The sequence below is a fragment of the Vulpes lagopus genome, chromosome 7 (genome assembly GCF_018345385.1).
Source record: "Vulpes lagopus strain Blue_001 chromosome 7, ASM1834538v1, whole genome shotgun sequence".
Lineage (NCBI taxonomy): Eukaryota > Metazoa > Chordata > Mammalia > Carnivora > Canidae > Vulpes > Vulpes lagopus.
The window spans coordinates 51,642,998-51,655,563 of NC_054830.1; the positions used below are offsets into that span (position 1 = coordinate 51,642,998).

Below are 12,566 nucleotides of genomic sequence, written 5' to 3' on the forward strand. Positions count from 1 at the left end.
AGATTTTCATTATGGCTCATTAAAAACAGAAGCTCACTTACAAGCGTCTTTGCATACTGCACCAACGCTTCTTGGCAAGGACTCAGAGGAATATGGAAAATATTGGTTTAAGCAGATGTGATTTACAGTTGTGCCAACCAATCAAAATCTTCTGCTCATATAACAAGTGATTAATGACCACACATTCCCAATTATAAAGCAATAGTCTTTCTTCCCATAAGAATGATATTCTCATTAAAACCTACTGGAAAATAACAATAAACTCATGGAATATTTGATAAAATATTAAAAAAATTATTTATTCACTCATGAGTGACACAGAGAGGCAGAGACACAGGCCGAGCGAGAAGCAAGCTCCATGCAGGGAGCCTGATGTGGGACTCGATCTCAGGTCTCCAGGATCATGCCCTGGGCTGAAGGCGGCGCTAAACTGCTGAGCCACCCGGGCTGCCCTTAGTAAATATTTTTCAATGGTCTTATAGGCCTCTATTGTATCAATGAAGGAATCTAAACCTAAGTAGTACTTTGGGACTATTCTGGTCTAGCACTCAAGATTGGGACACTAATTGTGTGTTAAATGTTATATCAGGCTTTATTGCACATTTTGAGAGAGGCGTAAGAAAAATCTTTCACCATGAGGTGCTTGTCATCTAAAAAGAAAGTTGGATAGACACTAACAACATAAACATATGCACAAATATAGCCTGTCAGAGCCTCCTTACAGATATTTAAGGGCATACTTAAGGACAGGAGCTATTCTAAGGATCAAAAAATTTAGTGATAACACAGGTGAGGTCTTTGTCTTCAAGGAATAGAGCAATACATTCTCATTCTCATCACTTATCCAGTTCGGCTTTCCTGTCTTGCTTTTCCTATCTTCTCTGCCTTGAATGCCTTCTCTACTCTGTCCTGGGTATCTGAATTCCAGCCATTTCCTAAAGACTGAGCCCTACTTCCCCTGTGAAATCCTCGCATACCTCAGAGATCTTTTCTTCCTCTAGCTCCTTTAACTCTCACTGCCTGCTCCAATTTCTGGTCATTCACAGACTGCTTTGCTCTGGCTGGCTATGTGTTCACATGTTTACGAGCTGTCTTCTTAAGGGCATAACTTGGGTTTTATATATCCTTGAATCTTTATCCATGAGTGCTTAGCATAATACCCTGCATGTATTAGGTACTCACAACATGTTTTTTTAACTGGTTGATTTTAAAATATTATACCTACAAGACTAATGGTTAAGGGGAATTACTTAGTGAAATATAAAAAGAAGATAATCCAAACACCTGAAAAATCAAAGTGATACAGTATATGAAATGCTATCATTAGAGATTCATGCCTTTGAAAAGATTCATCTGACATTCTAAAACATACTTACCGGAAGGGCAATACATTAAATCAAGTTTATTTAGTTATTAGTGATGATGTATCAATTTTATTCTCTAATAGACTGAGCTGGGTAAGAGTACATTTCAACTCTAAAACAGCTAAGTCCTTACTACCATGCCAAGGACCGTGCTTCATGTTGGGGTCCGAGGTGACTAAAACATAATCCTATCCTTGAAAAGCTTACATTCAACTCACCAGCATATTTTATTATAATTTTTTAAGGGGCTGTGACAAAACCAAACACAGGTAATGAAACACTTAGCCCACCTTGGAGAATTGAGGGAAGGCTTCCTGGAGTAGTCATCAACTAGCATTCCTCTAGCCCTTCTCTGCTTAGATGCTTTCCCCACTTCTCTGCTGCTTCAAGACCCACCTCAAATGTCACCTCCTCTGAGAAGCTGTTCCTTTTTTTTTTTTTTAAAAGATTTTATTTATTTATTCATGAGAGTGTGTACACACACACACACAGAGACACAGGCAGAGGGAGAAGCAAGTTCCTCACAGGGAGCCTGACACGGGACTCAGTCCCGGGTTTCCAGGGTCATGCCCTGGGCCAAAGGCAGCGCTAAACCACTGAGTCATCTGGGCTGCCCATGAGAAGCTCTTTCTAAACCTTATAGGCAGAATGCTTCCCTCACTCCATGGTTCTCCTAAACCACCTTGCCCAATGGTATTATAGCATTCCTCACATCTTATTGTGGTTAATTGTTCCTGTGTCTATCTTCCCCATTCTCTCCTCTAGCCAACATAGATTGTGAACGTCCCCCAGACAGAGGTGACTTCCCATTCATATCAGTCTACGAAGCACTTACCACTGCCTGGCACATGGTAGACAGCAAGACCCCTCTATTATTATAGTTGGGCCAGAGACCTCTTGAACATCACTGGGTCTTTGGCTTAGAGTCAGATTGTGCAAAGGTCCCAAGTTGAGTGCCAGGTGGGATGGAGGGAGTGAGAACTGCCTGCCAATATTAATGATAAGCTGCTCATTGATTCTATTCAGTCCAACAGATACTTACTGAGAACTAGTTCAAATAAGAATAAGAATCTAGGGGATTCCTGGATGATTCAGCAGTTTAGTGCCTGCCTTCAGCCCAGGGCATGGTCCTGGAGTCCCAGGATCGAGTCCTACATTGGGCTCCCTGCATGGAGCCTGCTTCTCCCTCTGCCTGTGTCTCTGCATGTCTCTCATGAATGAATAAATAAAAATCTTAAAAAAAAAAAAAAAAGAATCTAGCCACTACTACTAAATACCTACTGTGTGCCAGGTGCTTTATTTACCAAGTCTCATTTATTCTGTGTAACAACTTTGAAAAGTGTTACCTCTGTATAGCATAATGTATAAACTCCTTGAATCACTATGTTGTACACCTGAAACTAATGTAACATTGTGTGTCAATTATATGAAAATTAAAAAAAATTAAAGTATTATCGTCTTTTATCAGATAGGGATAGCCTTTTATCATAGGCTAATTTGCCTGAGGCCCCATATCACCCAGAGTGGTCTGAATATAAAGTACTATATCTGCTGTGTCTTGTTCCAGTACAACACATGGATTAAGGATCTCTCCTGAGAGGTGAAAACAAAGGTCCAGAGGTCATACCAGATTCAGGGAACACACATGGGAAGGTAATAATCAGAGGTCTTCTTGGAGGTGGAAACAGATCTATCTAATTAGTGAACTGGAAAAAAAAAAAAAACAAATAGAAAGATTTTGAAGAGATGAACCTCTTGGTACTACCTAGGATGCTCCACTGCCTATCAGAGAGGCAAACACAGAAGGGGGGCACCCTTAGGTATCCCCCTTGGGGGGAGGGGGTCTTCAGCCTTATATACGGCCTCTTCTCCCTGGTCCATGAGGAGGGGAAGAGAAGGTGTTCTTAAGTGAGCGATCCTTAAAGTGCAGTCACCAAAAATGCGTCTGCAGACCCGGTGACGGGATCTGTCAAGTCTCTGTCACCGGATGGATGAAGGGGGAATGGGGAATGTCCTTGTCTCCAAACACTGAGGAAGGGGCGTTTTTTTTTTTTTCTCTCTCTCATCCTAGCAGTACGTGTGTGTGTGTGGGGGGCAGATTATTCCTTCCTCCGTCACCTGGAGTTTGAGGAGATGGCACCTTTCTCCCAGCTTTGAGAAAGGAGGTGGTTCCTTTCCTTCCCACTCCGGGGAGTGTGTGCGCGCGTGTGTATGTGCGCGCACGGCAGGGGAATGGCTCCTTTCTCACCTCAGGGTGGGGAGGCTGACACCTCTCCTCCTCCAAAGGGAGTGGGGACAGTTTCCTTCATCCGAATCCCAGGTGGGCCACGGCTCTTTTATCTCCAACCAAAAAGGTGGTAGGCGTCTCGGCTCGCTTTTCCGTATTCTCAGGGAGCAAGACTGTCTGCCACGCTCTCTCCACAGCGCTCCGCTCGGGCCGCAGGAGCGCCGGCGATCCCCGGCCCTCAGGGACCCCCACGGCGACGTGCGGGGCGCCGGGGCAGCGGGGCGGGGGCGGAGCCAGCTCTGCGGCGCGGGGCGGGGCGAGCGGTGGCCCCGCCCCCGGCCCCGCCCTCCCCCTGGCGCGGAGCCTCGCGCAGCCCGGCCCGCCCGGCCCAGTGCACCGCGGCTGTCTGCTGGGCTTGTGCGCCGCGGACCCGGCCGCCTCAGCGCCTCAGCGCCTCAGCGCCTCAGCAGTCTCAGCCGCCGCCGCTGCTGCCTCAGTCTCGCCTTCCGCGCCGCCCGGCCCCGCCGCCCCGCGCGCCCCCAGCCCCTCAAGCCAGATGATGAACTTCCTGAGGCGCCGGCTCTCGGACAGCAGCTTCATCGCCAACCTGCCCAATGGCTACATGACCGACCTGCAGCGGCCCGAGCCCCAGCAGCCGCCGCCGCCGCCGCCCCCCGGTCCCGGCGCGGCCTCGGCCTCCTCGGCGCCCCCGGCCGCGTCGCCGGGCCCCGAGCGGAGGCCGCTGCCGGCCCCGGCCCCGGCGCCCGCGCCGCAACCCGCGCCGCAGGCGGCCGCGGCGCCGTCGGTGGGCAGCAGCTTCTTCAGCTCGCTGTCCCAAGCGGTGAAGCAGACGGCCGCCTCGGCCGGCCTGGTGGACGCGCCCGCGCCCGCGCCCGCCGCCGCCAGGAAGGCCAAGGTGCTGCTGGTCGTCGACGAGCCGCACACCGACTGGTAGGTGCCGGGCCGCCGCCGCCGCCGCCGCCGCCGCTCGGGGCTCCCGGGGCTCCCGGGGCCTGCGGGCAGCTGGAGGCCGCGGGGACGGTGGCCCCGGGGCGCCAGGGAATCGTCTCTGGGCCCTGAGGAGGGGGGTCCGCGGGGTCCCGCAGTGGGGAGACGCGGGCGGGCGGTGCGTGTGCTGAGGCGGGGGGGCGGAGGCGCCGGAGACGCGGATCCCGAGGTGAGACGCGGCCGCGATTTTCTCACAGCCCTCACGACACGAACTACTTTATACAACAGGCGGGGTCGGGTCTTTAAAAAAAAATAGAGTTTTGTTCGGCTTGGTTTTGTTTTTTGTTTTTTGAAGGGGTGGGGGTGGGGAGACGGAGCCGACTTTCAGCCAAGACGCGGAAAAGCTCAGGTGGAACACTTAAAGACCAATAAAAGACCTCCCACATAGTGAGGCGCTGCGTGAATTTTCGGTGGGAATGGGTGTTTTGCGGGAAGAGGGTGACGGGGGTGGGGGTAGTGCTCACCCGGCTGGGGGAGGCCTTGTGTCAGCGTGGTTCTCAACGCTGGTCACAGGACAGATGTGAGAGCCCAGGTGTTCCGGGGTTTGTTCCCAGGGAGCCGGGCTGAAGTCCGTTGAAGAATAATAAAATTCTTATGTTTTGCGCAGCAGGGAGGGGATTTGTGAGTTTTTGAGTTTGTTTTTGTTTTAGTAAAAAACAAACAAAAAAAAACACGTGTGTGGGGGGGGAGGAGGTTGTGAAAGTGATGGTGGGTTTTTCCAGCCGGGAAGATGATGCCCGAGGTCAAATATTCAGTGTGGTTAAAAGAGCGCAAATAGATCTACCTTAATGCAGGAGATAGCAACTTCAAGAATTTTCTTCTTTTCTTCCCCTCTTCCTTTCTCCTTTCCCCTCCACACCCCACTCCCCCTTTCTTTTTTTTTTCTTCTAAGGGACATTCCAACTTAGAATGGTGAAGGCTGGGGGGAAAATGTTACCTTTAGTTTGTGAAAGCATGAATGGGGTTCATTTAAGACAAATCAGCTTAAAGAGACTCTATTTTGTGTAGCAGAAAGTTGGCCCAGGGGATGGCTGGGGTGGGTGGCGATGGAGAAATTGACTACTGAAGGGCTTGAAGAAATGAAGAGGCAAGGGATCTGGGTTGCTTTTTCCTCAGGAGTATGAGAAGGGTTTTATTTTTTTCTTTCTCCCAAGGGTTGGGGTTAGACACTGGACCCAAGCACTTGCTCCCAAGAGTGAGGCACAGAGGAACCACAGAGCTGTTTATCTCCATTTTCTCTTTTGGCTGCTTTACTGCTTTTCTCTATCATTTTTCTCCCTGGGCGACTTGGAGGGAGGGAGTACTGGCGTGGGTGTAATGGAAGTGGGAGGTGGATGTGGAGATGCACTCCTGCTGGCCCCTAATATGACTGGTCTGAATAGTCATTTGGGTGGCTTGTGTAGTTGCCTTTTCTCAGAACAATGGAGTAGAAAAATCTTAAGGGACTCGCATTAGGAAATGACAGACACCATCAAGAGTGTATGAGGAAAATATAAAAGTATATAATGGTACCATTGGTAGCTCCCTAGGAGGATTACTCTTAGTTCAAATCAACAAGTGCTTGTTAAGTGAGAAAGGTAGGTAACCAAGCTTTATTGAGCTTCTGTTATATGTTAAACCCTCTACTAGGTGCTCTAATATATATCTCCTTAAATTCTGAGCACAAAACTGAGGCTTACAACAGGTGAGTAATGTGTTCCCAGTCATACAGCCAGCAAGTAGTAGACCAAGGATTTGAACTTGGGCCCATTTGACTCCAGTATTGCCTGCCATTCCACTATGCTATTTTTGCCTTGCAATTATATTATTGGCAATATTACTTGGCTCCCTCTACAGGGTAGGCAATGTAGGGTCTTACTAAGAACTAGCATTGAAATTTGGGAGACAAAACGGAAACATGAAAAGTTAACAAAAAACAATTCTACAGTTATTATTTTGGACCAATGTTTCAGGCATTCAATAAAAGAGTGATTGTGAGAACCAGAGTTATTGGAGAAAGCTTTACAAGAGTCTTCAAGAAAGGCCAGGAAAAGGAGGGGATAAGTGGGAATGATAGTGGTGCTTCATTTTTTATGCAAGAATCTGACACTCCTGTACCTTGTCTTGATCTATCCTGTTGAACGCATTTGTTTTGGGTTTAATTACCAATTAGGTACCCACAGATAGCAAGATACTCATTTGTATGGGTATAATGTGGCTGCTGATGATAAATGTTTAGCATGAACTGCTTCAGCAACTTAGGATTCAAAACTCTTTTTGGATACTATTTTTTTTCTAGGAAGACTGCCTGCCTGGCATGAACCAGAGAATTTGCCTTGCCCTGGAGACTAGACTTCTGATGGAAGTAATAGAAGCCACTTTCCTTTGGGCTGACTCCCAACTGTTTTCTGATTTTCTCTGAAGTAATAACATTGATTTATTAAAACTCATAAACCCAGTTTGAGCCTAGTGCTTGACAGTATTTCACGCTTTTCTGTTTCTGTGTTTAATAGCAATTCTCAGGATTACAGATTTTGTCTTTTGTCTAAATTTGTTAAAAACATCTCAGTTAAATATCATTGAATGGTTTTGTTGAAAGTTCTCTATAAGTTAAGAAGCAGATGCCTGCTTATGACAAGTAGTGACTTAAAAAGGTTCTTTTTGCTTTAATGGCAAATTTTAGTAAATTTGTCTCAGCTAAAGCTATCTAGATAGCATTCAGTGAGCAGGTATCATATATGCTCAATATTATTTTCCTCATGAATAGGAAGTCAGAGTGTAGCCTCCTAGGAGAATTTAAGAATATTGGTCCCATTTAAATTACAGAATGCTAAAATAAAGAGGGTTTTAATAAGCACTTATATAATTGGAGATTTAAAAGAAGGGCTTAAAGTAGGCAGCCTCTCAGGGCAACCTTAATATACAGCAGATTCCTCCAATTTTTTATCAGTGTAATTTTGGCAATGGAATTTGGGGACTTTTCCATGACTAAGTTGATGGGAAAAATTGGAGGGTGTTTCAGTCTCTTGCTTGAAATGTGTTCTCATTGGTTGGTTGAGATCTTTAGATTAATCGTACACTAAAGAATCATTGGATAAATGTATCTACTCCACTAAAAAAATGAAATCAAGCTCCTTATTAGTAATCATTACTAGTGTAAAAAAAAAAAAATATATATATATAGCCTGAAAAGGCATGTCGTCTTTTATGGTCCATACCTAAATTTAAAGTGCAGTTAAGACTGAACTCTAATTATCTTTGTGCTTAAACAAGGAACAAATGTCCATTTGAATGTTGTTTTTTTTCTGTATATTGCACTCTCACTGGTGAAGAGGTAAGTTTTCTCTCAGATTTTCCCCTGTCTCCATTTTCAGCAATTCCAATTCCAGGGACCAAGTGAGCTTTTTCATCTTAGCAAGTCCCAATGTTTGATTTGAAAATCAGCATAGCACAGGCATTCTAGAGTTTATCTAGATGTTCTAGGGACTGTAGATATGGTAAGTCCACAGGTGTTTATTGAACACCTTCTCTATATAGGGTATATATGCTAAGATAAAGGAGACATAGCATCTGTCTTCTAAGATCTTTCTGTTCAGATGGATAGATATAATACTTTTTTAAGTTGAGTAAAAACTACCCCTTGTATTTTGGCATCAACCAGGAGATTTTTTTTTTTTTAAGATTTATTTATTTATTTTTGATAGCACAAGTGGGAGGGGCAGAGGGGAGAGAGAGAGAGAGAGAATCTCAAGCAGACTGCTTCTGGAGCACAACACAGGGCTTGAACCCTTGACCCTGGGATCACCATCTGAACTGAAATCAAGAGTCGAACATTCAACAGCTCAACTGACTACACCACCCAGATGCCCCAGCCCCGGAATTCTTTGATATATATTATCAGGTCTTCATACCTAATGAATCATAATTTTCATAAATATCCAGGTGATTCACATGCACATTAAATGTAAGATGCACTGATTTAAAGGATATGTGATTAGTAATAAAGGTGTGGCAACAATTGTTATTATCATTTATTGAGCATTTGCCAAATGGGAAATGTTGTACTAAGCTCTTTACAAATATAATTGAATCTGTACCACAACACTGTAGTACTATAGAAGTTTAAAAGAGTGAAAAATACATGTGATCTATAGTGAGAAGGGAATGCTTCATGCAAGTATCGAGTTTTGAACTGAACCTTGAAGAATTTGAATAAAAAGAGATCGGTTTGGCTCAGTCCAGAGTGGATAGTATAAGGAAAGTACAGTGGTAGAACAAAGAGAGACAGTGAAGAGACTAGACTGATGCATTATCTAGGCAGCACCTATTTCCATGCTTTAATGGTCCATCTTGGGACATACCATTAAGAATAGGGGAATTCAAAGTACAGTAGTCTGGACCAGTGCTTGTGAGAGGCTGAGAACTTGGGCCGGGCTGGGATGGGGGTACTCAACTGAGGATTGAAGCTTCTGTCTACTAAATATTTTATCTGTCTTGTTTCTGACTTGTGAACACAAACATACTGATTCCATAAAATTTCATTGTTCATAATAGCAGTAGGCTATAGCTTAGAATTCTAGATTATTAGAGCTGGAAGATCATCTGGCTACTTTTATAAATGGGAGAAATCTTGATCTGAAGAGGGAAAGTGACTTGTTCAAGGATAAGGACCCTCAAATAATTGATGGCAAAACCAGAACTACAATCTAGAACTTCAGGCTCTCTACTAAGCCTTTTCCCCACACTATACCACAGTATCCCTCTATTTTACCATCTTTCTACCTTCCTGTTATCTTCATCCCTGACTCTTTCAAGGACTGATAGGGACTTTTTGCCTTTATAATTATAACATTTGAACTTGAAAGAACCTGAATGATTATCTAGTGTAGAGAAATGGAAAGATTTGGCCAAAGTCCAATAAGAAGTTAGAGAATGGGGACTAGAAGTTATCTGACTCCAACTCAAGTTTCTTTCTTCTCTCTCTCTCTCTCTCTCTCTAACTGATGACTTATTTAAAAAGTTGATTTAAGTATCTGCAATGGTTACTTCAACCTTGACTCCTGGCTCAATAGTGAGGGAAGTAATTTGCTTAACAATCTCAGAAGGACTGTGCAGATCAATAGGTTGTTGTAGATGGTCATCTGAAAACAATCCTGGGTCTTAGAGCTTTAACCACACGGAATTTTTCTTGTGATTCTGAGAGTTTTGGTAGGCATCCAGACTGGTCCTTTCACTTTGAGATTTTTTTCCTTTTCATCTCTAATCAAGTCAGCACATACCGTCTTTGAAGATTTTAGGTTGCAACTAGAGTAATTCTAAATTGCTGAATTGCCACCTCTGGTTCCAGGGTGTCTTCCCAGTGCCTTTAAAAGCCATGATTGCGGAGCAGCTTCCTGACTGATTTGTTCAAACAGCAGTGAGGCAGGAGCAGGAGCAGGGGCATCCAGGACTCCACTGTAGCTAGAACCACGTCTTTCTCAAAGAGGTCTATTGATACTCTTCAATCACTCTTTAGGCAGAGCTCTCAAATTTAATCCTTTTCTCCTTAAAAATTTGTCTTTGTCTACTTTTAAAGATTCATTGTGGGGTTGTCTGGGTGGCTCAGTCAGTTAAGCATCTGTCTTTAGCTTAGGTAATGATCTCAGGGTCCTAGGATCGAGCCCCATATCAGATTCCCTACTCAGTGGGGAAGTCTGCTTCTCCTTCCACCCTTTTGCCCTACTCCTGCTCTCTCTCAGGAGAATACATATTTAAATACATATTTAAAAAAATAAAGATTCATTGTGGAATTCTTAGTAAATACTTTAAAAAGAGCCACATGAGCATCACACTATATTCACACTGGCAGTTTCATTGTCTTAATTGTATTATTGTTGTTTCAGCAAAGGTAATTGTAAAATGGTTGAAGGAAACTCAGTAACCAAAGTCCAACATATAATAAAGTTAGTAGTACTGTGCTATAATGATGACCTTTCAGGGACCCATTTTTACAGTAGTGTTCCTGTCTATCTGGGATTGCTTTTTGTCTTTCTGTACCCAAGTTCAGATCAGTAGTTACATTATTAGCCTTTTCAGTATCTTGCTAAGCGAAAAGTAATGGAGGCCTAAAAGATAAGTTTTCCAGAATTATATATCTTCCTCTCAAATTGGTAAAACAGTTTTAACTGGGGTATATTCAATGTAGTGGAGCACCTAACACAAGCCACATGCTGGGGATATAAGAATAAGTTGGACATAGGCTTTGTTTGCTAGGATCTTCCAGTCCAGTAGGGGAGAAGATGGACATTTAAGTAGGATTTATTATAGTATGGTAATTAGCATCCATAAAGGTGGACTGTCCTAGAAAATGAAGCTGTGGTTAGAAATGTTTGTGCCATTGTATATCCTTAGGTAAATCACTTTGCCTCTTTGGATTTTGATTTTCTAAAATCTGTTCAATGAGAGGATTGAAACAGACATTCTGTAAGATCCTTTATAGTACCACTGTATTTGCATGGTACAGTTTTTGTGTCATTTTCTTTAAAAAAAAAAAACTTTATATTTTATGGCATAGTGCTTGTAAATCCGTGGAAGAAGAGGCATAGGTCAATAAGTGACTAAACATGTCTTTGGATGAAAGGCTCATCTTTGAGTACTTGCCATTCAGTACCTCTTTCTTACCTCCTCTTGATGGGATTTAGGGACTTGTGGTTAAATTCCTCTTCCTGATCTAAGAACTTTTATATACGTACGTTGAAGTATTGGCTGACAGACTTTATATCTTGATCCCTGCCATGTATACTATGCTAAGGAGTTTACACAACATATGGATACACATTATCTCATTTTATCCTCACAGTGATTCTAAACAGTAGAAAGAATATTTCATAGATGAATAAACAAACTCATAAAAGTAGTTACTTGTCCAAAATTAAATAGCTGTTAAGCTGAAATGTCAGGTTCTAAACCCTAATTGTTAGATTCCCACACATACAAGATGAATTTGCCAGCAGAAAAATTTTTTGTTATAAAAAAGGTTTCTTTTGCAAAAGAATTTACTGCATAATTCGCTTAAATAGTAAGCACCCCACTGCTTTTGAAATTATTTTACAAAAATTTTATATGTACACAGCTTTTTCAGGATCATATCCATTACAGAGTGAGGGTGTGGTTAAACATAGTAGCCTCAGGATGGAATGTTGCATCCTGTTTTTGGTGTTTAATGGTATTCACACTAAAATCTTGTGAATAAGACCTGCATAATCATTGAGTGGCATTGTCTGTCATCCTTTAACTTTCCATGTAGATGCAATTGAATGCCAGAGGCTACATTTAGCTTTCTAGAGAGAAGAGAGGATGATATAAAAGGCTTTTCTGTTCTGCAGATACTACTACAGTGCAGCAGGAGGACGTAACTTAGAATAGTGCAGGTGACCTATGGAGGGAATAAAGAGTGAGCAAATACTATAGATCTCTGAACTCTAAAGATGCCAATGCAGCATGACTAAGAATAGTGGGAGGAAGTATACTGGCCTTGGTGTTTGTGCTTAACAGCAGGCATTTCTGAAATTGTAATCAGTTCACGTAAAATTGGAAAGCAGATTATGATTGTATTCAATCATTTTACTCTTTTCTTCTCTTCAGTACCATGAAACAATGTGAGGGTCAGAAGACCTAGGGTTGAGACCTGGCTCCACCCTTAACCATATGACGTTAATCAGAGTTACATAACCTCTCTGAGCCCCTTTTCCTTTTTCACTGTAGACTTACCATATGCCAGACACTGTTCTAGGTTCTGGAATAACACAGACAAAAATTAGTTCCTTTATGTGTGAAATGGAGATAAAAACATGTCTATCTCATAGCTATGTTGTGAGAATTGAATAAAATAAAGTTTTGGAAAAGCACTTTCTAAAGAGTAAAGAGCCATACTACTGATTGTTGCTTTCTTCCCTGTTTCCAACAGCAGGTACCCAACCTATTTTGGTCCCTTTGAGTTCCCCAAATTT

At 43.2% G+C, this 12,566-nt stretch overlaps 1 protein-coding gene and 1 pseudogene across 1 annotated transcript in view; one reads left to right on the top strand and one right to left on the bottom strand.

Moving 5' to 3' along the window:
* The first annotated feature begins 3,987 nt into the window (after positions 1 to 3,987).
* The window catches only part of SYN2 (synapsin II), a 199,414-nt gene continuing 190,835 nt past the window's right edge, over positions 3,988 to 12,566 (top strand). The window contains exon 1 of the mRNA XM_041762197.1: positions 3,988 to 4,542. Within this exon, the coding sequence (XP_041618131.1) occupies positions 4,148 to 4,542 (395 nt within the window). The 5' untranslated portion in view covers positions 3,988 to 4,147. The remainder of the gene's footprint in view (positions 4,543 to 12,566) is intronic.
* On the bottom strand, positions 9,604 to 9,954 carry LOC121494539 (annotated as a pseudogene).